This window comes from Mustelus asterias, chromosome 17 (assembly GCF_964213995.1).
Source record: "Mustelus asterias chromosome 17, sMusAst1.hap1.1, whole genome shotgun sequence".
Classification (NCBI taxonomy): Eukaryota; Metazoa; Chordata; class Chondrichthyes; order Carcharhiniformes; family Triakidae; genus Mustelus; species Mustelus asterias.
In genome coordinates, this window is record NC_135817.1 from 76,828,726 (window position 1) to 76,852,288 (window position 23,563).

General features: G+C 46.7%; 1 protein-coding gene across 8 annotated transcripts in view; it reads right to left on the reverse strand.

Moving 5' to 3' along the window:
• The window catches only part of prdm15 (PR domain containing 15), a 77,021-nt gene extending 55,055 nt beyond the window's left edge, over nucleotides 1-21,966 (reverse strand). For 3 of the 8 annotated variants that reach the window (XM_078233013.1, XM_078233010.1, XM_078233008.1), the window contains exons 1-6: nucleotides 21,784-21,918; nucleotides 7,201-7,243; nucleotides 4,262-4,355; nucleotides 2,851-3,004; nucleotides 1,370-1,522; nucleotides 347-446 (exon numbers count right to left, since the gene is read on the reverse strand). In XM_078233013.1, the coding sequence (XP_078089139.1) occupies nucleotides 347-446; nucleotides 1,370-1,522; nucleotides 2,851-3,004; nucleotides 4,262-4,355; nucleotides 7,201-7,237 (538 nt within the window). In that variant the 5' untranslated portion in view covers nucleotides 7,238-7,243; nucleotides 21,784-21,918. Of the gene's footprint in view, nucleotides 1-346; nucleotides 447-1,369; nucleotides 1,523-2,850; nucleotides 3,005-4,261; nucleotides 4,356-7,200; nucleotides 7,244-21,783 lie in introns of all 8 variants that reach the window. The other 5 variants (XM_078233015.1, XM_078233011.1, XM_078233012.1 and 2 more) reach the window with 4 other exon arrangements.
• Between the last annotated feature and the right edge of the window lie 1,597 nt (nucleotides 21,967-23,563).

Here is a 23,563-nt window from a genome sequence, read left to right on the forward strand (position 1 = left end):
GAAGGCAGGATAATTACCCATGGAAGTATTTATTTAGCAGAAGGCGGTGGTTTTTGATTGAAGTAATAAGGTGAGTTAAATATTCAGGGACAATCATGTGACACTCAAAATGGGAGGAGCTAAACTTGTCGCAGGAAAGCAGTTTTATTTTCGTTTTAAGAAGGGCAGTTGCTGACCACAGCCCTCCCCCACCCCGACCCCTGACCCCACTCCTTTACACCGTCAGAACGTTACCATTTGGGTTACAACGAGAAGGGTCAGGAAGCTCAGAAACGGAAGAAGGCATACCAATCTCTTTCACCACCCGCTCCCAGTAAGTCCTGGCCAACGTGTCCCCATTCCTTACCTTTCACTGGCTGCGTTGCTTGCTTGAGCATTAATTTATTCATTTTCTTTGCATAGAACACGGCATACCAGACCCGAAGCTCCGTACCAGGCTGGATATCCTGTGAAGGAGAAGAGAAGCAACCTGAAAATAATAGTAAAAAGACCCAGGCCAAATCCACCCACAGCTCCCAGTTTAATTGGTTTACCTCTTTTACTAAATTGCACTCGAGTGATTACAATCTTGCGTCTTTATTAATTTTTTAAAAATTATGGAAAGCATACATTGAAGCCTCATTCATCAAGTCTCTGAAACCAGGGAGTAAGAATTCCTCCAGTCATAGAATCTCTACAATGCAAAAGGAGGCCATTCGGCCCATCGAGCCTGCACTAACAAAAATCTTACTCGAGCCCTTTCCCCGTGAGCCCACGTATTTACCCGCTAATCCCCCTGACACTAAGGGGCATGGCCAATCCACCTAACCTGCTCATCTTTGGAGTGTTGGAGGAAACCGGAACACCCGGAGGAAACCCACGCAGACATGGGGAGAATGTGCAAACTCCACACAGGCTGTGACCTGAGGCTGGAATTCAAGCCATGTCCCTGGCGCTTTGAGGCAGCAGTGTTAATCACTGTGCCACCGTTCATTTTAATCCTTCATACGAAGGAATGGGCAGGACAAGAACATCTCATCCATCAATGGTGTCCTAAACTGTCACGGGGCAATGAGGCATCATGGCCAATCTCTCCCAACAGTGCTCCCAACAGTCAGTCATGTAATCTCCTGCTCAAAGCAAATATAAAGGATCAAAAAAACCCTCGGCCAATTGCGGGGGGAAGACAAAAGTGAGAAACTTCTCACTGCACCCCAAAGGCAATCACAGCTAACGTGAGATACCACCCAAGATCCCACCTATATCCCGAGTAACATCCAAGTTAGCACCAGATCTGACCCCACCACGACCTTTCATTCTCCTTCAATCTCCTCGAAGTTCAGAGCATTGCCAGTGTGTGGACGCCGAGGATAACTGGCCGTCTCTGTACCTGTAATGTGCTGAAGTAAACATCGTGGCTGTGCTGATAGGCCGTGAGATTTTGATGCAGAAAATCTGTTGCCGGTCTCACAAATGTCATCCAGTTGCAGTCCTCTTCGTTCGCGGTGTCAAAGCAAACATCAGGTCCATCTTTCTGGAAAACCTTGTCCATACAATTAAACACACCGAGAGATTATCACAAATACAACTCTCAAAGCAGCGTTTAACACAGTAGGGAGGCTGAGGCCTTACACACATTTAGAATATTGTGAGCAATTTTGGGCCCTGCATCTAAGAAAGGATGTGCTGGCCTTGGAGAGGGTCCAGAGGAGGTTCACGAGAATGATCCCGGAAATGAAAGGCTTTGACATATGAGGAGCGTGAGGACTCTGGGTCTGTACTCGGCGGAGTTTAGGATGGGGGAGGATCTCATTGAAACTTACAGAATACTGAAAGACCTGGATAGAGTGAATATGGGGAAGATGTTTCCATTAGTAGGAGAGACTAGGATCCAAGGGCACAGCCTCAGAGTAGAACCGAGAATGAAAGGCTTGATGCATGAAGAGTGTTTGAGGACTCTGAATCTGTACTCGATGGAGTTTAGAAGGATGAGGGGGGAATCTCATTGAAACGGGTGGTGATTTAAAAAATAATTAATTTGTGGGATATGGGCTTCCCTGGCTGGCATTTATTGTCCATCCCTAGTTGCCCAAGAGCAGTTGAGAGTCAACCACATTGCTGTGGCTCTGGAGTCACATGTAGTCAGAAGCTTTTTCCCAGGATGGAAGAGTCAAGTACTAGGGGGCATAGGTTTAAGGTGCGAGGGGAAAGGTTTAAAGGAGAAAGCATGTTTTTTACACAAAGGGTGGTAGGTGCTTAAAACTCACTGCCGGGGGCGGTAGTGGAAGCAGATACGATAGTGACTTTTAAGGGGTGAGTTGACAAATACATGAATAGGATGGGAATAGAAGGATATGGTCCCCGGAAGGACAGGGGATTTTAGTTCAACCAGGCAGCATGGTCAGTGCAGGTTTGGAGGGCCGAAGGGGCTGATCCTGTGCTGTACTTTTCTTTGTTCTTTGTTCAGACCAGGTAAGGGTGGCAGATTTCCTTCCCTCAAGGACATTAATGAACCAAATGGGTTTTTCTGACAATCGACAAAGGTTTCACGGTCATCGGTAGATTTTTGACTCCAGATATTTTTTACTGAATTCAAATTCCACCATCTGCCGTGGCGGGATTCGAACCCTGGTCCCCAGAACATTAGCTGAATTTCTGGATTAATTTTCTGGCAATAATACCACTAGGCCATCGCCTCCCCTAAAGTGCTTTGGGACATCCTGAACCGAAGTTGTGAAACGCAAGTTCTTATTTTCTCCGAGGCTACAGGGCAATGGCAGTGCCCCCGACAGCTAAGATTAATAAACTCATCACAGACCGGGAAATACACTCTGAAGCACCAAACGGAGCAGGTCCCAGGTTCAAACCTACCTTCAGAGGAAACGCAACTTCTTTTTCCAACTGGGACACTCTTTTGGCTTCAAATGGTCCAAACTGTGTGCGTTTTACCAGGGGAGACAATGCAAAGACCCCTTCGCTTCCATCTTCCAGCAGTCTGATCTCCAAACTGGATGGCAGGGAAGACCTAAACAGGAGGAAAGTTACAACCTTTGTCATCGCACAAAAAAATCGGCTTCTCACCACTGAGCAGAAAAAAAACAAGTCTGAGGTAGATTGGCCATCCTAAAAAAATTGCCCCTCAGTGTCAGGGGAACTAAATGGAGTTATGGGGATAGGGCCTGGGTGGGATTGTGGTCAGTGCAGACTCGATGGGCCAAATGGCCTCCTTCTGCACTGTAGGATTCTATGATTGGTCATTTTTGTTTGCAGGGTGTTTTAAGTAAGTCACATTTCTTCAGCATCTCTGACTCTGAAGGCCACAAATGTAGAGAGGTTGATTTTAACTGGGGGGAGTCAATACAGACCACACAGAGATTCATGATGTGCTTGGGTTGAACCATCATGCCATGTCCTCTCCATTAAATTAGACCCTCCTGTATCTGCACAGGAACATCCACTGACGTTAAAGTGGGTGAAGATGTTGCCACGCGGGAGACTGGTGTGAGTAAACTCATCCTAATGTCAACCCCATCCCTGCACTAGTTCTCACCGGCTGAGGGTTAAAATTAAGCCCAAGATGTAGAAATATCAACTTGACTGAACCATCTCAAGGTCTGTGTTTAACTGACTAGGACAAGGCAGTGTTTAGAGTAATATTGGAGTGGTCCAGCTCAAAAGGAACAACACTGAGTACCTTAAGATAAAGGCAAAATACTGCTGGAACCTGAAACAAAAACAGAAAATGCTGGAAAATCTCAGCAGGTCTGACAGCATCTGTGCAGAGAGAGAGACCCTTCATCTGGGTCATCTAGACTCGAAATGTTGGCTCTACTGTCTCTTCACAGATGCTGTAAGACCTGTTGAGATTTTCCAGCGTTTTTCTGACTGAGTATCTTAACCTTTTCTCTGCTGGCAAACAAAATCTATAAGTCCATTGGGTTATGGTGTATAAATCTGCCCCTGGCTTTTGATAGGCCAGCCAACAAGGAATGTATAGGTTCTCAACTCTCAATAAAATAGCTGCCCAGTAGTTGCCTCAAGATCTGCCATTATTCCAAGGCAGAATCATAAAACAAGACAGAATGAAAGACTAGGACAAGGCAAAGATGCGATCAGATCGAAATTCCATTAAAACATTTGATTATAGATCAAAAAAATCATCTTCCACAATTCAAAAATTCAAAACCGTGGAATAAATGGGGAGAAAGATTGACATTTATTTTCAAAACAGACATTTGCCATTTTTTTTTCTTCATTTCGCAAACTCCCCGATGTTCCTTACCGCGCTCGACTCAAAACGAAAGAATCGCTGACCGTCACCAAGGGGCCAATCTCTGGGCACTCCGAGTCGTGGTACTCCCCACAGTCATCACACCCTGCCAATAAAGGAAGTGACGATGTTTTCTGAATATTCGTTCATCCATACCACTGTTTGAAGTCAATCTCGCCAGCAAATTCCTAAACAATACTGGATCAGTGAGGAGGCCCTCTCCCCCAGCAACCCCCACCACCCCAGCCCTGATACACACAGGATGGACCAAAACGGACAGGAGTGACATACCAGCTGTAAACCTGCAGGCGGAATCATCAGCAGCAAATTACAGTGGGCTCAACACCAATGACTCCTTTGCAGCAACCGTCACTTTCCTACTTGGGCCCCTTAGAATCCCTACAATGCAGGAGGAGGCCATTCAGCCCATTGAGTCTGCACCAATTCTCTGATAGAGTATTTTACCCAGACCTTCGCCCTGCCCATAACCCCACACATTTACCATGGCTAATCCATCCAACCTACACATCTTGGGACACTAAGGAGCAATTTAGCATGGCCAATCCACCCAACCTGCACATCCTTGGACAGTGAGAGGAAACCAGAGCTCCCAAAGGAAACCCACACAGACATGGGGAGAACAGGTAGATTCCGCACAGTCACCTAAGGCTGAGTTGAACCCGGGTCCCTGAAGCTGTGAGGCAACAGTGCTAACCCCTGTGCCGCCCCCACACATACCTTATGGTTGAAATGTGTAATTTTATTTATCTGCAAAATGCTGCAGATGCTGGAAATCTGAAATTAAAAAATCAAAAAGGTGGATTGGCCATGCTAAGCTGCCCCTTAGTGTCCCAAGATGTGTGGGTTAGGTGGAAATACTCAGCGGGTCTGGCAGCACCTATGGAGGGACAGGGTTAAGTCCTCAAGCTCACCATCACCTTCTCAAGGGCAATTAGGGATGGGCAATAAATGCTAGCCGAGTCAGCGATACCCACATCCCATTAAAACAATTAAAAATAATGTGATCCTTCTCCAAAAGTCTAAGCCAGTTCTGAAGAACAGTCATATTCAACTCTAAACATTAACTGTGTGTGATCTGGACATGTTGAGTTTCAGTCTGATTTGGACAAGTTGAGTGAGTGGGCAAATGCATGGCAGGTGCAGTATAATGTGGATAAATGCAAGGTGATCCACTTTGGTAGCAAAAACAGGAAGGCTTTACATTGAGAAGGGGGAAGTGCAACGAGATCTCGGTGTCACTGAAAGTAAACAGACGGTGAAGAAGGCAAATGGTATGTTGACCTTTATAGCGAGAGGATTTGAGTACGGGGGCAGGGATACATGGCCTAGCTGAGACCACACCGGTAATAGTGTGTGTAGTTTTGGTCTCCTTATCTGAGGAAGCATGTTCTTGCTATGGAGGGAGTGCAGTGAAGGTTTACCAGGCTGGTTCCCGGGATGGCGGGATCATCATATGAGGAAAGATTGAGTCAGTTAGAATTATATTCGCTAGAGTTTGGAAAAATGAAGGGGGATCTCATAGAAACCGATGAAATTATAATGGTGGGGGAGTCCAGAACCAGCCGTCGCAGTCTGAGCATAAGGGGTAAACCTTTTAGGACTGAGATGAGATCATTCCTCACCCAGAGAATGGTGAGCCTGTGGAATTCTCGACCACAGAAAGCAGTTGAGACGTAAACATTGTATGTTTTCAAGAAGGAATTAGTTTAGCTCTTGGGGCTAAAGGGGTCAAATGATATGGGAATACATTTTTTAGTTCTCTCCTAACCCCCCTCCCCCAACACAACTCAGTCAGTGGACTGAGGGACCTTTTACCCTTGAGTCAGAGGATAAGACCTATTGGAGTGAACTGTGATCTAAACCACTGCTTCAACAAGCTTCCTGCAGTATTTTCTTTTAATGTGATGGTTTTCTCAAATTCTGTCTGAATAGTATCCAGAAACAACGGTGAGATTAGGGTCTGGATGGAGTGGCTGGGGAGAATCTCTTCCCAGTCCTGAATGGGTCGCGTAGGAGAGGGCACAGATTTAAAATAATTGGCAAAAGGAGGAAAAAGCGACACGAGGGAAAACATTTTCACGCAGCGAGTGGTTCGGGTCTGGAATGCACTGCCTGAGAGTGTGGTGAAGGCAGGTTCAATCGAGGCATTCAAAATGGAATTACACTGCTATTTGAAAAGGAACAGTCTGCGGGGTTAGGAGGAGGAGAATGGCACGAGGTGAACTGCTCACTCGTAGGGTTGGCGGCATGGTGACACAGTGGTTAGCACTGCTGCCTCACGACTGAAGGGACCCGGGTTCAATTCCGGCCTCGGGTCACTGTCTGTGCGGAGTTTGCACATTCTCCCCGTGTCTGCGTGGGTTTCCTCCGACCCTCCCAAGACGAGCAGGTAATGTAGATTGGCCATGCTAAACTGCCCCTTAGTGTCCCAAGATGGTGTAGGTTAGGGGGATTAGCCAAGGGAAATGTAGAGGGTTACAGGGATAGGGTGAGAAGAGTGTTTGCCAGGACATTCAGTAAACAAAATTTTACACATTTACTTGGCAAAAGTAAGTTGCTCTTTCGGAGAGTCAGTGCAGTCTCGATGGGCCAAATGGCCTCTTCTGCACTGTAGGGTCTCTATGAAGTAGCCGGGATTACCTCCTCCTGCACCAAAACAATTCTGTGACTTGCAGAAGTCCCACATTACAGATCAAGCAAGCATCTCTCCCAATCCCAGGCCCTGTGCTCAGAGGAAGCCTGAAAATGTTAATGGTACAGAGGGAATAAACTGTGGGACTTGATTACCTCATCCACTAGATTGTAGCATTTTAGTCTGTGCAGATTATTCCAAATGTGTTTGCCAGGACATTCAGTAAACAAAATTTTACACATTTACTTGGCAAAAGTATTTTTTTTGCATATTCATCCACAAATGTTCCAATACTTACAGACAAACAATCTCTCATCTGTACCATCGCCTGCCATCTAGATCTGCAAGAACAAAAATTTAAGAACACAAGAGTTATCCAGGGCAATGTTTTATTTTCAAACTTCTGCGTGTGTGGGACCTTCATAAATACCAAGACATCCCCAGGGCCCCGCAAATACCAGGTTGGGCAGTGTCTTCAAACACTGACGCCACCATTCCTGGTATCACATGCAATCCCTGTCAGCATGGTTTTACAAACCTTCCCACTGACCCCAACTCTGTTGGTGTGCCCCTGGAAATAGTGCCACAATCTGACAGGCCACTCCCGTGACCCTTCACATACTTGCACACTCCTGGTGCACCTCTGTCCTGTTCAGGATTGCACACTCTTGGAGATGACCTGCAAATATCAATCACTGGCAATTCATAGCAAGCTGCAATTCTGGAAGTCATAAGAACATAAGAATTAGGAGCAGGAATAGGCCATCTAGTCCCTCGAACATGCTCCGCCATTCAATAAGATCATGGCTGATCTTTTTGTAGACTCAGCTCCACTTAGCTGCCCACTCCCATAACCCTTAATTCCTTTACTGTTCAAAATCCATTGACTCTGTCCACACTTCCCGCTGCCTCGGAAAAGCAGCCAGCATAATTGAGGACTTCACACACCCAGACATTCTCTCTTCCACCTTCTTCCATCGGGAAAACGATACAAAAGTCTAAGGTCACATACCAACCGACTCAAGAACAGCTTCTTCCCTGCTGCCATCAGACTTTTGAATGGACCTACCTTGCATTAAGTTGATTTTTCTCTACACCATAGCTATAACTGTAACACTACACTCTGCACTGTCTCATTTCCTTCTCTATGAACAGTATGCTTTGTCTATATAGCGCATGATAAACAATCCTTTTCACAGTATGCTAATACGTGACAATAATAAATCAAATCAAATTCAACGAGGTAGCCTTAACTGCTTCACTGGGCAGGGAATTCCACAGATTCACAACACTTTGGGTGAAGAAGTTCCTCCTCAATCTGCTCCCCCTTATTTTGAGGCCATGCCCCCTCGTTCTAATTTCACCTGCCAGTGGAAACAACCTCACTGCTTCTATCTTATCTATTCCCTTCATAATCTTACATGTTTCTATAGGATCTCCCCATATTCTTCTAATTCTAATCTTCTAATTCTGTATTCTAAAAATCAAAGGATGTTAACCGCACAAAGAAAATGGTGCTACAACTGCTGAAAACTTGATTTGATTTATTATTGTTTCACGTATTGGGATACAGTGAAAAGTATTGTTTCTTGATTGTTGTGCACACAAAACATACTGTACGCAGAGAAGAAGAGAGTGCAGAATGTAGTGTTACAGTCATAGAGTCAATGGATGGGAAGTTGGATTGCATGATGGACTGGGCTTCGTTCACAACCCTTTGTAGTTTTTTGCGGTCTTGGACAGAACAGGAGCCATACCAAGTTGTGATATAGTCAGAAAGAATGCTTTCTATGGTGCATCTGTAAAAGATGGTGAGTCGTAGCTGACATGCCAAATTTCCTTAGCCTCCTGAGAAAGTACAGGCATTGGTGGGCTTTCTTTACTATAGTGTATGCATGGGGGGACCAGGACAGGTTGTTGGTGATCTCGACACCTAGAAACCTGAAGCTCTCAACCATTTGTCACTTCGTCCCCATTGAAGGGGCATGTTCTCCTCTACGCTTCCTGAAGTCAATGACAATTTCCTTCATTTTGTTGACATTCAGGGAGAGATTGTCACCGCACCAGTTCACCAGAATCTCTATCCCATTCCTGTACTCTGTCTCATTATTGTTTGAGATCCGACCCACTATGGTGGTGTCGTCAGCAAACTTGAAAAAATCGAATTGGAGGGGAATTTGGCCACACAGTTATAGGTGTATAAGGATTTTAGTAGGAGGCTGAGAACACAGCCTTGTGGGGCACCGATGTTGAGGATGATGGTGGAAGAGGTGTTGTTGCTTAACCTTACTGATTGCAGTCGGTGGGTTAGGAAGTCTCGGATCCAGTCACAGAGGGAGGAGCTGAGGCCCAGGCCACAGAATTTGGAGATGAGTTTTATAGGAATAATGGTGTAGTCAATAAAGCTGTAGTCAATAAATAGGAGACTGACATAGGTGTCTTTGTTATCTAGGTGTTCCAAGGTTGAGTGCAGGGCTAGGGAGATGGCAGGTCCTGTTGCGATCATAGGCGAACTGTAGTGGATTCAGGCAATCTGGGAGGCTGGAATTGATTCGTGCCATGACCACCTTTCGAAACACTTCATAATGATGGATGTCAGAGCCACTGGACAGTAGTTATTAAGGCACGCTGCCTGGCTTTTCTTTGGTACCAGGATGATGGTCATCTTCTTGAAGCAGTTAGGGACCTCAGATTGGTATAAAGAGAGGCTAAAGATGTCTGTGAATACCCCCGCCAGCTGGTCCGCGGGATCTGAGTGCATGTCCAGGTACCCCATCCGGGCTTTCCATGAGTTGACTTTTGAGAAGGCTGATCTGACATCTGCGATGGTGACCTTGGATACAGGTTCGTCCGAGGCTTCCAGGGTGGAGGGCATGCTCTCACTGACCTCTTGCTCAAAACGAGCATAGAATGCATTGAGTTCATCGGGGAGGGGTGCATTGCTACCAACGATTCTACATGCCCTCATCTTGTAGCCTGTTATGTCTTGCAGACCTTGCCATTCACGGTGGGAGTCCGTATGGCTAGCCTGGGACTCTAGCTTGGTCCGGTACTGTCTTTTGGCATCTTTGATGGATCTCCGTAAAACTTGCTTGGTAGCGGCATAAATGACACATTAGAAATGGTGTTAGCCTGCGAATATAGACAGAAAACACAAAATCTCATGGCAGATGGATGGAAATCTGATGAATTTGGGAAACTGAACAAATCCTTCTTGGGCCTCAGGTATGCTCCTTCCTCCATTCCCCCGCACGAGAGGTTTACTCACTGATTAGATGAGCCTCACACAGAAAGCCAGCAAGGTTCCGGCTCCGACCCTGGGCTAAACTCCCTCACGGCTTTGTCTTTAGCCTTGCAGGAGCTGCAAAATCGAAGTGAGTTGGGCTATCATGCTACCCTCAATAAATCCACGAGATATAACCTCAGTACTGTACCGGGGAGCCAGTCCAGATTTTGTGTTCACATTTCCAGATAAGCACTCAACACCTCCGCCTGTTGACTCTGTGGTGAGAGTGCTCTCAATGCACTCATCCATGGCTGACATCAGGCAGCTCAAACACTGAGAATAAATACACTCTGTAAGTGTAAATGATGCCAATATTCTGAAAAATCAAACAAAATAAAAGCTGCAAATAAACAGGACAGCAGCTGTCAAAAGCACTAAGATCCTCCAGCAGTCAATTATTCATTTCTAGTCCAGCTTTTTGGCATTGAAGGCTTTTATTTTTCGCTTCACTGGGAAAACAGCCCATGGTTAGCTAAAGGATGCAAGACCAAGCTCAGGTTGCTGGTTTCATACCCTTGGACCTCAGGTATGCTCCTTCCTCCATCCCCCGCACAGTCAGTGGCTCGACAGGTTTACTCACTGATTAGATGAGCCTCACACAGAAAGCCAGCTCTGACCCTGTGCTAAAGTCCCTCACAGCTTTGTCTTTAGCCTTGCAGGAGCTGCAAAATAGAAGTGAGTTGGGCTATCATGCTACCCTCAATAAATCCATGAAATAGAACAAATGACAAAGAAAATTACAGCACAGGAACAGGCCCTTCGACCCTCCAAGCCTGCACCAACCATGCTGTCCAACTGAACTAAAATCCCTGACTCTTCTGGGGACCATATCCCTCTATTCCCATCCTATTCATGTATTTGTCAAGACCCCCTTTAAAAGTCACTATCGCATCTGCTTCCACTACCTCCTCCAGCAGCGAGTTCCAGGCACCCATCACCCTCTGTGTAAAACACTTGCCTCATACATCTCCTTTAAACCTTGCCCCTCGCACCTTAAACCTATGCCCCCTAGTAATTGACTCTTTCACCTTAGGAAAAAGCTTCTGACTATCCACTCTGTCCAAGCCCCTCATAATCTTGTAGACTTCTATCAGGTCGCCCCTCAACCTCCGTCGTTCCAGTGAGAACAAACTAAGTTTCTCCAACCTCTCTTCATAGATAATGCCTTCCATACCAGGCAACATCCTGGTAAATCTTTTCTGTACCCTCTCCAAAGCCTCCACATCCTTCTGGTAGTGTGGCGACCAGAATTGAACACGATATTCCAAGTGCGGCCTAACTAAGATTCAATAAAGCTGCAACATGACTTGCTAATTTTTAAACTCAACGCCCCGGCCGATGAAGGCAAGCATGCCGTATGTCTTCTTGACTCCCTTCTCCACCTGCATTGCCACTTTCAGTGACCTGTGTACCTGTACACCCAGATCCCTTTGCCTATCAATACTCCTAAGGGCTCTGCCATTTACTGTATATTTCCCATCTGTATTAGACCTGCCAAAATGTATTACCTCGCATTTTTTGAATGTGAACCACAGAAAGAATAGTCACTTGGGGAACAAGCGGTCATGGCTCAAATATAAGTTTTTGTCTTCAGGAGCGAAAGGGAGTATAAATAGCAAATTAAAACCACAGAAAAGGTCTGCGGCAAGTGCTCAGAAAAGTACTGTCTGACTGTTTCAGGGACTGTTCGTCTGGTACGTCTCCTGCTCCTTTTAATTTGTGTGTTCTGCAGAAGCTGGTAACTGCTGGACAGTATCCTGCATGGAGGCGCTTCAGGAGGATGTAGTTATAATTGCAACATGCCTGGCCAAGCTGTTCCATTACAGCTACACCAGTGGCATCTAGTTGTAATGTGGAAAATGGTCCAAGTGTATGTCCTGGAGACAAAAAGCAGGACAAATCCAACCCAGGCAAATACCATTCCATCAGTAAGGTGATGGTAGGGGTCATCAACAGTGGTCTCAAGCAGCACTTGCTTAGCAATAACCTGCTCACCAACACTCAGTTTGGATACTGCCAGGGCCACTCAGCTCCTGACCTCATTACAGCCTTGGTTTAAACATGGACAAAGGGGCTGAACACCAGAGGTGAGGTGAGAGTGACTGGTCTCGACATCAAAACAGCATTTGACTGAGTATGGCATCAAATTGCCCTCGCAAAACTGGAGTCAATGGGAATCGGGGGGGGAAAACTCTCTGCCGGTTGGAGTACTACCTGGCACAAGGGAAAATGGTTGTAGTTGTTGGAAATCAGTCAGTTCAGCTCCAGGACATCACTGCAGGAGTCCCTCAGGGTGGTGTCCTAGGCCCAACAATCTTCAGTTGCTTCATCAATGACCTTCCTTCTATCATAAGAGCAGAAGTGGGGATGTCCACTGATGGTTGCACAATGTTCAGCACTATTTGCGACTCCTAAGATACTAAAGCAGTACATGTTCAAATGCAACAAGACCTGGACAATATCCAGGCTTGGGCTGACAAGTGGCAAGTAATATTCATGCCACACAAGTGCCAGGCAATGACCATCTCCAACAAGTGAGAATCTAACCATCGCCCCTTGGTATTCAATCGCATTACCATTGCTGTGTCTCCCGCTGTGCCAGTGACCAGAAAATGAACTGGACTAGCCATATAAATACTGTGACTATCAAAGCAGGTCAGAGGCCAAGAATCCTGCAGCAACTAACTCATCCCCTGACTGTCCACAAGGCACAAGTCTGGAGTGTGATGGAAACTCTCCACTTGCATGGATGAGTGCAGCTCCAATAACATTCAAGAAGCTCGACACCAATCAAGACAAAGCAGCCTACTTTCCTTGGCACCCATCCCCAAAAGTTCATGCCCTCCACCATCGACAAACAACGGCAACAGTGTACACCATCTACAAGATGCACTACAGGAACTCACCAAGGTTCCTTTGGCAGCACCTTCCAAACCCATGACTACCACCATCTAGAAGGGCAAGAGCAGCAGATACCTGGGAACACAGCCACCATCTGCAAGTTCCCCTCCAAGGAACTCACCATCCTGGCTTGGAAATTTATCACTGTCCCTTTGCCATCACTGGGTCAAAATTCTGACCTCTCTCCCTAACAGCACTATGGCTATACCTACATTACATAGGCTGCAGTGGTTCAACGAAGCAGCTCACCATCACCTCCTCAATGGCAATTAGAGATGGGCAATAAGCGCTGCTAGTCAGTGATATTCCACATTCTATGAATGAATTTTTAAAAATTGCTAATATGACTCCACTTGCCGATTATACAAAGTTAGGATATTAGAGAAAACTTGAGAAGAGGCAGAGAGAGAGAAACTCTATACATTAAAATCCATAGTGTGCAAAAATGTTTTCAGCTTACTAATGCCTGCTACAGGACAATCTTAATGAAGCCAAATTCAAATTTGACCATCTATTGTGGTGGGATTTGAGCCTAAAACCCATTGAGCCTAAAAAGCATTGCTCTAAGTCAGTGGGTTACCAGTTAAATCATTAAGATCATTTATTTAAGGTAATTTATTAGTCACACGTAGCTTACATTAACACTGCAATGAAGTTACCGTGAAATTTCCCGAGTCGCCACAGTTCGGCGCCCGTTCGGGTCAATGCGCCTAACCAGCACGTCTTTCAAACTGTGGGAGGAAACCAGAGCACTCAGAGGAGGAAACCCACGCAGACATGGAGAGAACATGCAAACTCCACACAGACAGTGACCCAAGCCGGGAATCGAACCCGGGTCCCTGGCGTTGTGAGGCAGCAGTGCTAACCACTGTGCCACCGTGCCGCCCCATTACCCTTTCAACGACAGGGATCAGATACCTATTTAGGCACAGCCTCCTGGAATGATTTGCCCCATTTTGGACAATGCGTCCCACCTGAAATGGTAAACTTACTTTCTCTTTCTGATCATCAGGAAACTACTCTGAAAACTTGCACCATTTACTGCCTTCATTTCAAGTTTCCAGTAAGTCTCCTTTCAGCTAAAACATAAAGGTTCCACATTCTAAATCCTATACCCCTTTTAAGATATCTAGTGCACGGTCTGCAATGATTTGCAAAGGTATGTCTCATGTTTCATTCGCGCGACAGGAAGTGATCTCTTACATTCTTCAGTCTTGAATGTAGACTTGTTCTCAGAATACCACATCCAATACATTTATGAAGGTTAGAACAACAATGACCTTAATTTTTATAATACCTTTAACTTAGTAAAAACGTGCCAGGACACTTCACAGGACTATTATCAAACATGTTTTAACAAAGAGCCACCTCAGGAACAATTAGGTAGATGACCAAACGTTTGGTCAAAGAGGCATGTTTTAGGGAGCACCAAGAGGGATAAAGTAAAAAGTTTATTTATTAGTCACAAGTAAGGCTTACATTAACACTGCAATGAAGTTACTGTGAAATTCCCCTAGTCGCCACACTCCGGCGCCCGTTCAGGTCAATGCACCCTAACCTGCACGTCTTTCAGACTGTGGGAGGCTGGCAGAGAAGCCGTTAGTCTGTAATCAGGCCACCAGCTGTATGCACTAGACACTGATGAACAGAGGCAAGAGTTGAGCTCTCAATAGTTGGGATTCAGTCCCAGATCTCAGCCAAATCAGTTGATCTCAATGACAGTGGAGGCCTCAGCTTTCTTGGAGTATGGGGAAGAAACAGTAACCAGGGTTCCTGTTTTCTGACTGGAACCTCCACATTGGAGCATACTTGTGGCGACCGTCACATTCCAAAAACAGCCTCTACTCACCATCTGGACCCAGCATGAAGAATAACCATCTCAAGAAATGGCCAAACAAGCTAAAGGGGCTGAATGGCCTCACTCAGAGTTAGAGGCATTACAGCATAGAAAGAGGCCATTCTGGTTCGGCCACAACTAGAGAGCTGCATTCAGTTCTGGTCACCATACTTTAGAACAAGTGTGAAGATCCTTGAGAGGGTACAGAGGAGATTTATCAGAATGGTTCCAGAGATGAGGGATTTTAGCTTGAAGGTTAGATCGAAGAAGTATCCCGGAGTTGAGAGGTTTGGCTTATGAGGAGAGATTGAGTAGACTGGGGCTATACTCATTGGAATTCAGAAGAATGAGAGGAGATCTTATAGAAACATATAAGCTTATGAAGGGAATAGATACGATAGAAGCAGGGAAGTTGTTTCCACTGGCGGGTGAAACTAGAACTAGGGGGCAAGGCCTCAAAATAAGGGGGGAGCAGACTTAAGACTGAGTTGTGAAACTGTGGAATTCCCTGCCCAGTGAAGCAGTTGAGGCTACCTCATTGAATGTTTTGAAGGCAAAGATAGATAGATTTTTGAACAGTAAAGGAATTAAGGGTTATGGTGAGCAGGCGACTAAGTGGAGCGGAGTCCACAAAAAGATCAGCCATGATCTTATTGAACGGCGGAGCAGGCTCGAGGGACCAAATGTTCCTAGTTCTTATGTTCTTAAGTTGAGATCGTTGTCCATGGAGCAATGAAGATTGAAGTAATATTTGATAGAGGTGTACAAGATCGTGACAGATTTTGATAAGACAGGCATTCATAAGCTGTTCCCATGAGCTGACAGTGCAAGATTTAAAATTTTAAGTATGAAATACTGGCGGGCGGGTGGGGGGGGTGGGGGGGGGGGGGTGGTGTGGCGCTCGTTTAAGGAAGTAATTCCTTCTGAAAATGCAGCTACTGTTAATCATCTGGAACTCATTGCTTACGAGGGTTGTGGAAACAGAGATGGTCAATAATTTCAAATGGCTTATTCCTATTCTTACATCTTGCCAAGGTATTGGGGTATGTCCATGAAACCAGATTCCAGTCTCACCGAGGAGGAAGAGGACTAAAGATAATTATGGATGTTGATGTTTTGCTAGTCAAATCTCAATGTTGTCAACAATGTAGATCGAGGACATAGAAACAGTATATGGAATGAGCTGCCAGAGAAAGTGGTTGAGGCAGGTACAATAGCAACATTTAAAAAGCATTTGGATAAGTACATGGATGGGAAAGGATTAGAGGGATATGGGCCAAATGCGGGCAATTGGGACTAGCTGGAAGGGGCTGTTTCTGTGCCGTATTGCTCTATGACTCCAGGTGGCGAATTTTCCCGTTCCATCCGCTACAATTCGGACAGACCACGGAAAGGTCCGTTGATCCCGGGCAGGATTTTCTGGTTTTGGGGCGAACGCAGCTGGAAAATCCCACCCTATGACCCCTCTAAACAGGAGTCGGCCGTTAAGCCACTTGAACATGTTTGAAAATCCAATGAATCTTCCTTGACTCAGGGATGGCTCCAGTGGACTGGGGAATTGTAAATTTTATACCCTTATTCAGGACAATTTATCAAAGATAAACCCAGCAACTACAGTCCAGTCAGTTTAACTTCATTGTGGGGCAGCTGTTAGAAGCAATAATTCGGGACAAAATTTGGACATTTGGACAAAGGTGGGTTAATTAAAGAAAGCCAGCACGGATTTGTTAAGGGTAAATCATGTTTAACTCACTTGCTTGCATTTTTTAATAAAGTAACAGAGAGGGTGAATGTGGATAAGGCTGTTGATGTGGTGTACATGGACTTCCAAAAGGCACCTGATAAATTGGTTGTGAGCAAAGAGCTCACGGAATAAAAGGCCATTTGGATATGAAATCGGTTGAGTGACAAGAAATTGAGCAGCGGTTAACAGCTGTTTTTCGGACTGGAGGAAGGTTTACAGAGAGGTTCCGTAGGCATCAGCGTTGAAACCCCTGCTCTCGCTTATGTGTACCAATGGTCTCGACCTTCATATGTACAGATCACAATTTCTAAACTTGCAGACGATACAGATCTTGTAAATATTGTGAAGTGTGTGGAGGATAGTGCAAAACTTCAGGAAGACAAAGACATGTTGCTGGAAAAGTGGCAGATGGAACTTAATGCAGAATATGAAGTGATTGGTTATGGTAGGAAGAGCGGGACAATACAAGATACAGGTATAATTTTAAATGGGGGTGCAGGAGCAGAGCAACCTGGGGTTATATGTGCATGAGTCATTGACTGGGGCAAACATTATGTTAAACTTGTATTAAACACAGGAGCAGCCTCACCTGGAGTACTGTATTCACTTCTAGGCACCACACTTTAGAAAGGATATGAAGGCATTAGAGGGTGTAGAAGAAATTCACGAGAATGGTTTCAAGGGTGAGGAGCTTCAATTAGGTGGATAGGTTGGAGAAATTGGGACTGATCTCCTTGGAGAAAAGATTGAGAGCGACTTGATAGACGTATTCAAAATCGTCAGGAATCTGGACAGAGTAAAGGGGGAGAAATGGTTCCGATTGGTGGAAAGATTGAGAACCAGAGGGCAAAGATTTAAGGTAATGGGCAAAAGAAAAACACTTGGCGACATGAGGTAAAACTTTTTCACACAGTGAATGGCTAAGATCTGGAATGCACTGCCAGAGAGTGTGGCGAAGGCATTCAAGAGGGAACTGCACGTTTATCATGGCTAATCCACCTAACTTGCGCATCTTTGGACTGTGGGAGGAAACCGCAGCACCCGGAGGTAACTCGCGCAGACGCGGGGAGAACGTGCAGACTCCGCACAGACAGTGACCCAAGCCAGGAATTGAACCTGAGTCCTTGGCGCTGAGAGGCAGCAGTGCTAACCACTGTGCCGCCCTCTGGAAGTTCTGGAAAAACTCAGCTGATTTTGGCAGCATTGGCGCTAAAGAGAAACACAGTTAACATTTCACGTCAAATATGCTTCCTCTACACTGTGTGGAGTTTGCACGTTCTCCCTGTATCTGCATGGGTTTCCTCCGGGCGCTCCGGTTTCCTCCCACAGTCTGAAAGATGTGCTGCCTTGGTGCATTGACCCCAATGGGATGGAGTGTGGCGACTAGGGGAATTTCACAGTAACTTCATTGCAGTGTTAATGTAAGCCTTACTTGTGACTAATAAATAAACTTTAAGTTTACTTTTCTAATTTGCAACCCTTACCTGGTCTGGCCGATATTGTGACTCCAGATCCACAATAATGTGGCCATGCCCTCTAAAATGGCAGAGCAAGCCACTCAGTTCAAGGGCAAGTATGGATGGAGAACATTTGCTGGCCTTGCCAGCGCTGTCCACATTCCAGGAAACATTGAAAAAAAAGTTATATCTTTTTGTTTAAAAAAGTTCAACAATTCCCCAAATAATCCAAAAGAACCACGTGCGCATTTAAAAGTTGAGTACAAAGCCTGTTGGGAGACTACCCCCTTCAGGTGGTCCCACATCGTCCCTTCACCAGAATTCAAGTTGGCCAACTTCACCTCCGACCTATAATTCCAGGTGCAGCTAGTGCTGTTGCAAAGGTCAAGTCATTTTCATAGAGTCGTAGACTCCCTACAGTGCAGACGGAGGCCATTCGGCCCATCGGGTCAGCACCGACCCACATATGTTTAAGGACACGTCAGCTTATATTTCGAAGTGAGGTGTGTCAGAATAGCTTGCACTACTAAAGTCTGCATGAATGAGTTGCACCAGACAGGTTAACAGAAGTTTCCTGATTCCAATACTGCGGGAAGCAAGGATAAGCAACACTGCAGCACACAACAGTGAGGATGTGAATAGCCCTGAATCTATCTACACTGACATCATTGAAGTTGCACAACTCCATTCTCACTGTCTAAAAAAAATTATTATTTTCGGGTTTTATTAGGGAATGACAAAAACATTTGATTTAATGAATGATTCCCAGCAAAAAGACAGAGGCCTAGATTAAAAAAAGCTTGGTGACATTTGCCAGGTGTCCCACAGCCTGACTGAGACCCAATTGAACCTCCATCCTCTCAAGAGATCTCGCCGAGGAAAAATAATCACACCTCTGCAAATTTCAATGGGTTTACGCGATGCCTCAATTCTTTAAGAGGCAGCACGGTAGCACAGTGGTTAGCACAGTGGTTAGCACTGCTGCCTCACAGCGCTAGGGACCCAGGTTCGATTCCCAGCTTGGGTGACTGTCTGTGTGGAGTTTGCACATTGTCCCCGTGTCTGCGTGGGTTTTCTCTGGGTGGTCAGGTTTCCTCCCACACTCCAAAGATGTGTGGATTAGGCGCATTGACCATGCAAAATTACCCTTTGTGTCAGGGGTACTAGCTAGGGTAAATGCGTGGGGTTATGGGGATAGGGTCTGGGTGGGATTGTGGTCAGTGCAGACTCGATAGGCCGAATGGCCTCCTTCTGCACTGTAGGATTCGATGATTCTAAGATGACCAGAGCCAACAATGTCACCTCCAATACTGTCCAGACCTTTTAGCCTAATTGTGAGCACAGCTCCTTCCCTCTCTCCAGCAGCTCATGTCAACACTTCCCACGTCGTGTACAGTGTTTAACACACCCGCCTATCTCCCCGCTCCTCCTTTGAAGAAAATATAGACACTGCTGCGATCTGAAAGATTGAAAACACTGGCAAACCAAAAATAAAGTTTTTTTAAAAACAATACGCTGGATTTCGTTGATGCAAGGAATTTGATGGAGATGGGGACATCCCAGTTAGCTGCAAAAATAACAATGGAATATGGTTCTATGGTTCTATGGAATGTTGCAGAGCTGAGATATTGCCCGTTAATATTATGGGAAAAGCAGTGTGTTTGATATTAAAATGTGGTAGAGCTGGGATATTGTTCATTATTATTATGGGAAAAGTAGTGTGTTTGATAATATAATGTTGTAGAACTGAGATATTGTTCATGATGATGATGAGATTGCTGCTGCTTTCTCTCTGAGAGCAGGGCCAAATGGGAGCTGCTGTATTTGCTGTGGATGTGTGTGTGTGTCTGATTAGGGTTAGCCAGGCTGGCTGTGCCGCTCCATGCTGCTGTGTAGGGGTGTATTTGCTGTGTGTCTGGTTAAGGTTAGCCGGGCTGGCTCTGCCGCTCCATGTTGCTGTGTCTGGGTGTATTTGTGTGGATATGTGTGTGTGTGTGTGTGTGTATGGTTAGGGTTAGCCAGGCTGGCTATGCCGCTCCATGCTGCTGGGTCTGGGAGTATTTGCTGAGTCTCGGTGTATTTGCTGTGTCTGGGTGTATTTGCTGTGTCTGGGTGTGTGTGTGGTTAGGGTTAGCCAGGCTGGCTGTGCCGCTCCATGTTGCTGTGTCTGGGTGTATTTGTGTGGATATCTGTGTGTGTGTGTGTGTGGTTAGGGTTAGCCAGGCTGGCTATGCCGCTCCATGCTGCTGGGTCTGGGAGTATTTGCTGAGTCTCGGTGTATTTGCTGTGTCTGGGTGTATTTGCTGTGTCTCGGTGTATTTGCTGTGTCTGGGTGTGTGTCTGGTTGGGGTTAGCCAGGCTGGCTGTGCCGCTCCATGTTGCTGTGTCTGGGTGTATTTGCTGTGGATATGTGTGTGTGTGTGGTTAGGGTTAGCCTGGCTGGCTGTGCCGCTCCATGCTGCTGGGTCTGGGTGTATTTGCTGTGGATATGTGTGTGTGTCTGGTTGGGGTTAGCCAGGCTGGCTGTGCCACTCCATGTTGCTGTATCTGGGTGTATTTGCTGGGTCTGGGTGTATTTGCTGTGGATATCTGTGTGTGTCTGGTTGGGGTTAGCCTGGCTGGCTGTGCCGCTCCATGCTGCTGTGTCTGGGAGTATTTGCTGTGTAGGGGTGTATTTGCTGTGGATATCTGTGTGTGTCTGGTTAGGGTTAGCCTGGCTGGCTGTGCCGCTCCATGTTGCTGTGTCTGGGTGTATTTGCTGTGGATATGTGTGTGTGTGGTTAGGGTTAGGCTGGCTGGCTGTGCCGCTCCATGTTGCTGTGTCTGGGTGTATTTGCTGTGGATATGTGTGTGTGTGTGGTTAGGGTTAGCCTGGCTGGCTGTGCCGCTCCATGCTGCTGGGTCTGGGTGTATTTGCTGTGGATATGTGTGTGTGTCTGGTTGGGGTTAGCCAGGCTGGCTGTGCCACTCCATGTTGCTGTATCTGGGTGTATTTGCTGGGTCTGGGTGTATTTGTTGTGGATATCTGTGTGTGTCTGGTTGGGGTTAGCCTGGCTGGCTGTGCCGCTCCATGCTGCTGTGTCTGGGAGTATTTGCTGTGTAGGGGTGTATTTGCTGTGGATATCTGTGTGTGTCTGGTTAGGGTTAGCCTGGCTGGCTGTGCCGCTCCATGTTGCTGTGTCTGGGTGTATTTGCTGTGGATATGTGTGTGTGGTTAGGGTTAGCCTGGCTGGCTGTGCCGCTCCATGTTGCTGTGTCGGGGTGTATTTGCTGTGGATATGTGTGTGTGGTTAGGGTTAGCCTGGCTGGCTGTGCCGCTCCATGTTGCTGTGTCTGGGTGTATTTGCTGTGGATATGTGTGTGTGTGGTTAGGGTTAGGCTGGCTGGCTGTGCCGCTCCATGCGGCCGCTGCCTGTATCGAGCCGGGTTTTAAGAGCGATCCATGTGCAACATTGTAACAAAGAACAGGCGGAATGGCGGCCGGGAATGGAAACATTGTATCGATCCGGCTTCCCCAATGTAACCAGCCCGCTACAATTGCCACCTCTGTCCGGCCGGCGGGCTGGCCGTGCTTCCGCGATCCCTTCCCCACCGAGTCCTCTCTGTCGTCCCCGCCCGGCCCCCTCTGCTCACACTGAAGGGGCTGCGGCACATACCTCCCTCCGGGGCCCGGGCCGAGCCGGGCCGCGCCGGGTTTTGCCCCCCGCTTTTTCTCTCTCTCTGATTACTTTGCAGGTTCGAGTCTCGGCGAATCCTCACTCCGGGTTCCCGGCCGCTCCCAATTGCGCAGGAGCGAACTCCAGGCCTCCTCCCCCTGCAGCCCCCCCCCCCTCAGCCTCTCTCCCTCCCCCCTCACCGCCTGCTGGGACTTGTAGTCCTTCCGCCACCCCCTGTCAATGCAGCCAGACAGAGCGGAGGGCAGCAGCGGACTACAACTCCCCTCACTCCCTCCGCCCACAACCATCTTTACTCTGACAGGAGCTATGTATTTTTATTATTGTCACAAGTAGGCTTGCATTAATGCTGCAATGAAGTTACCGTGAAAATCCACACTCCTGCGCCTGTTCGGGTACACTGAGGGAGAATTTAGCACGGCCAATGTACCTAACCAGCACGTCTTTCAGACTGCGGGAGGAAACCTGAGCACCCGGAGGAAACCCACGCAGACACGGGGAGAACGTGCAGATTCCGCACAGGCAGTGACCCAAGCTGGGAATTGAACCCGGGTCCCCGGCACTGTAAGAACATAAGAACTAGGAGCAGGAGTGGGCCATCTGGCCCCTCGATCCTGCTCCGCCATTCAATAAGATAATGGCTGATCTTTTCGTGGACTCAGCTCCACTTACCCGCCCGCTCACCATAAGCCTTAATTCCTTTACTGTTCAAAAATGTATCCATCCTTGCCTCAAAAACATTCAATGAGGTAGCCTCAACTGCTTCAATTCAAGGAATACCCTCTTGAATGCCTCCATTGAACCTGCAACCACCACCACACTCTCAGGCGGATTCTAGATGCTTACAACTCGCTGTGAGAGAAAGCTTTCTCTCATATCACTGTTGCTTCTTTTGCCAATTATTTTAAACATATGCTCTCTCATCCTTTCATGAGTGGGAACGGTTTTCCCCCTATCTACTCTGCCCAGGTTCTTCATTTTGAACACATCTATCTAATCTCCAAAGCATAATTGCTTTTGTACTCTGGGTCTATATTTATAAAAGCTAGGATTTGTAAACTTTATTAACCACTTCCTGAACCTTTTAAAAAAATAATATATTCCTTTCTCAGAGTTACAAAGCCAATGTGCAGAGTGCACAGGACAAGCCCCGAATCCATCTCCTTGCTTGTTCCAGTTCAAATTGAATTAAATTCACGGTCCCCAAAAAAGGGACGAGATCCAAGCTGACAAGAAAAGGCATTGCATTTCGATGGCACAGTGGCTAGCACTGCTGCCTCGCAGCGTCAGGGACCCAGGTTCAATTCCGGCCTCGGGAGACTGTGTGGAGTTTGCACGTTCTCCTCGAGTCTGCCTGGGTTTCCTCCGGGTGCTCCAGTTTCCTCTCACAGTCCAAAGATATGTAGGTTAGGTTGATTGGCCATGCTAATCTGCCCCTTTGTGTCAGGGTACATGCGGGGATAGGGCCTGGGTGGGATTGTGGTCAGTGCAGGCTCGATAGGCCAAATGGCCTCCTTCTGCACTGTCGGGATTCTACGATCTCACGTTTGTTCTTAGCCAAAAGGCCTGCCCTACCATCTTTGATAATGTGTGTACATAAATGCCCAGGTCTGGGGCCAAGTTTTACCCAGATTAAGGGAGCCAGCCACTTCTCCCTTATTCTCGTTGCCCATGGGACATTTTTTGTTAACAGGAAGGAGAATTCATGGCCCCTGCTGTCAATCCGTGCCCGAAGCTTCACTCTGTTCGCCACCAGAGGCAA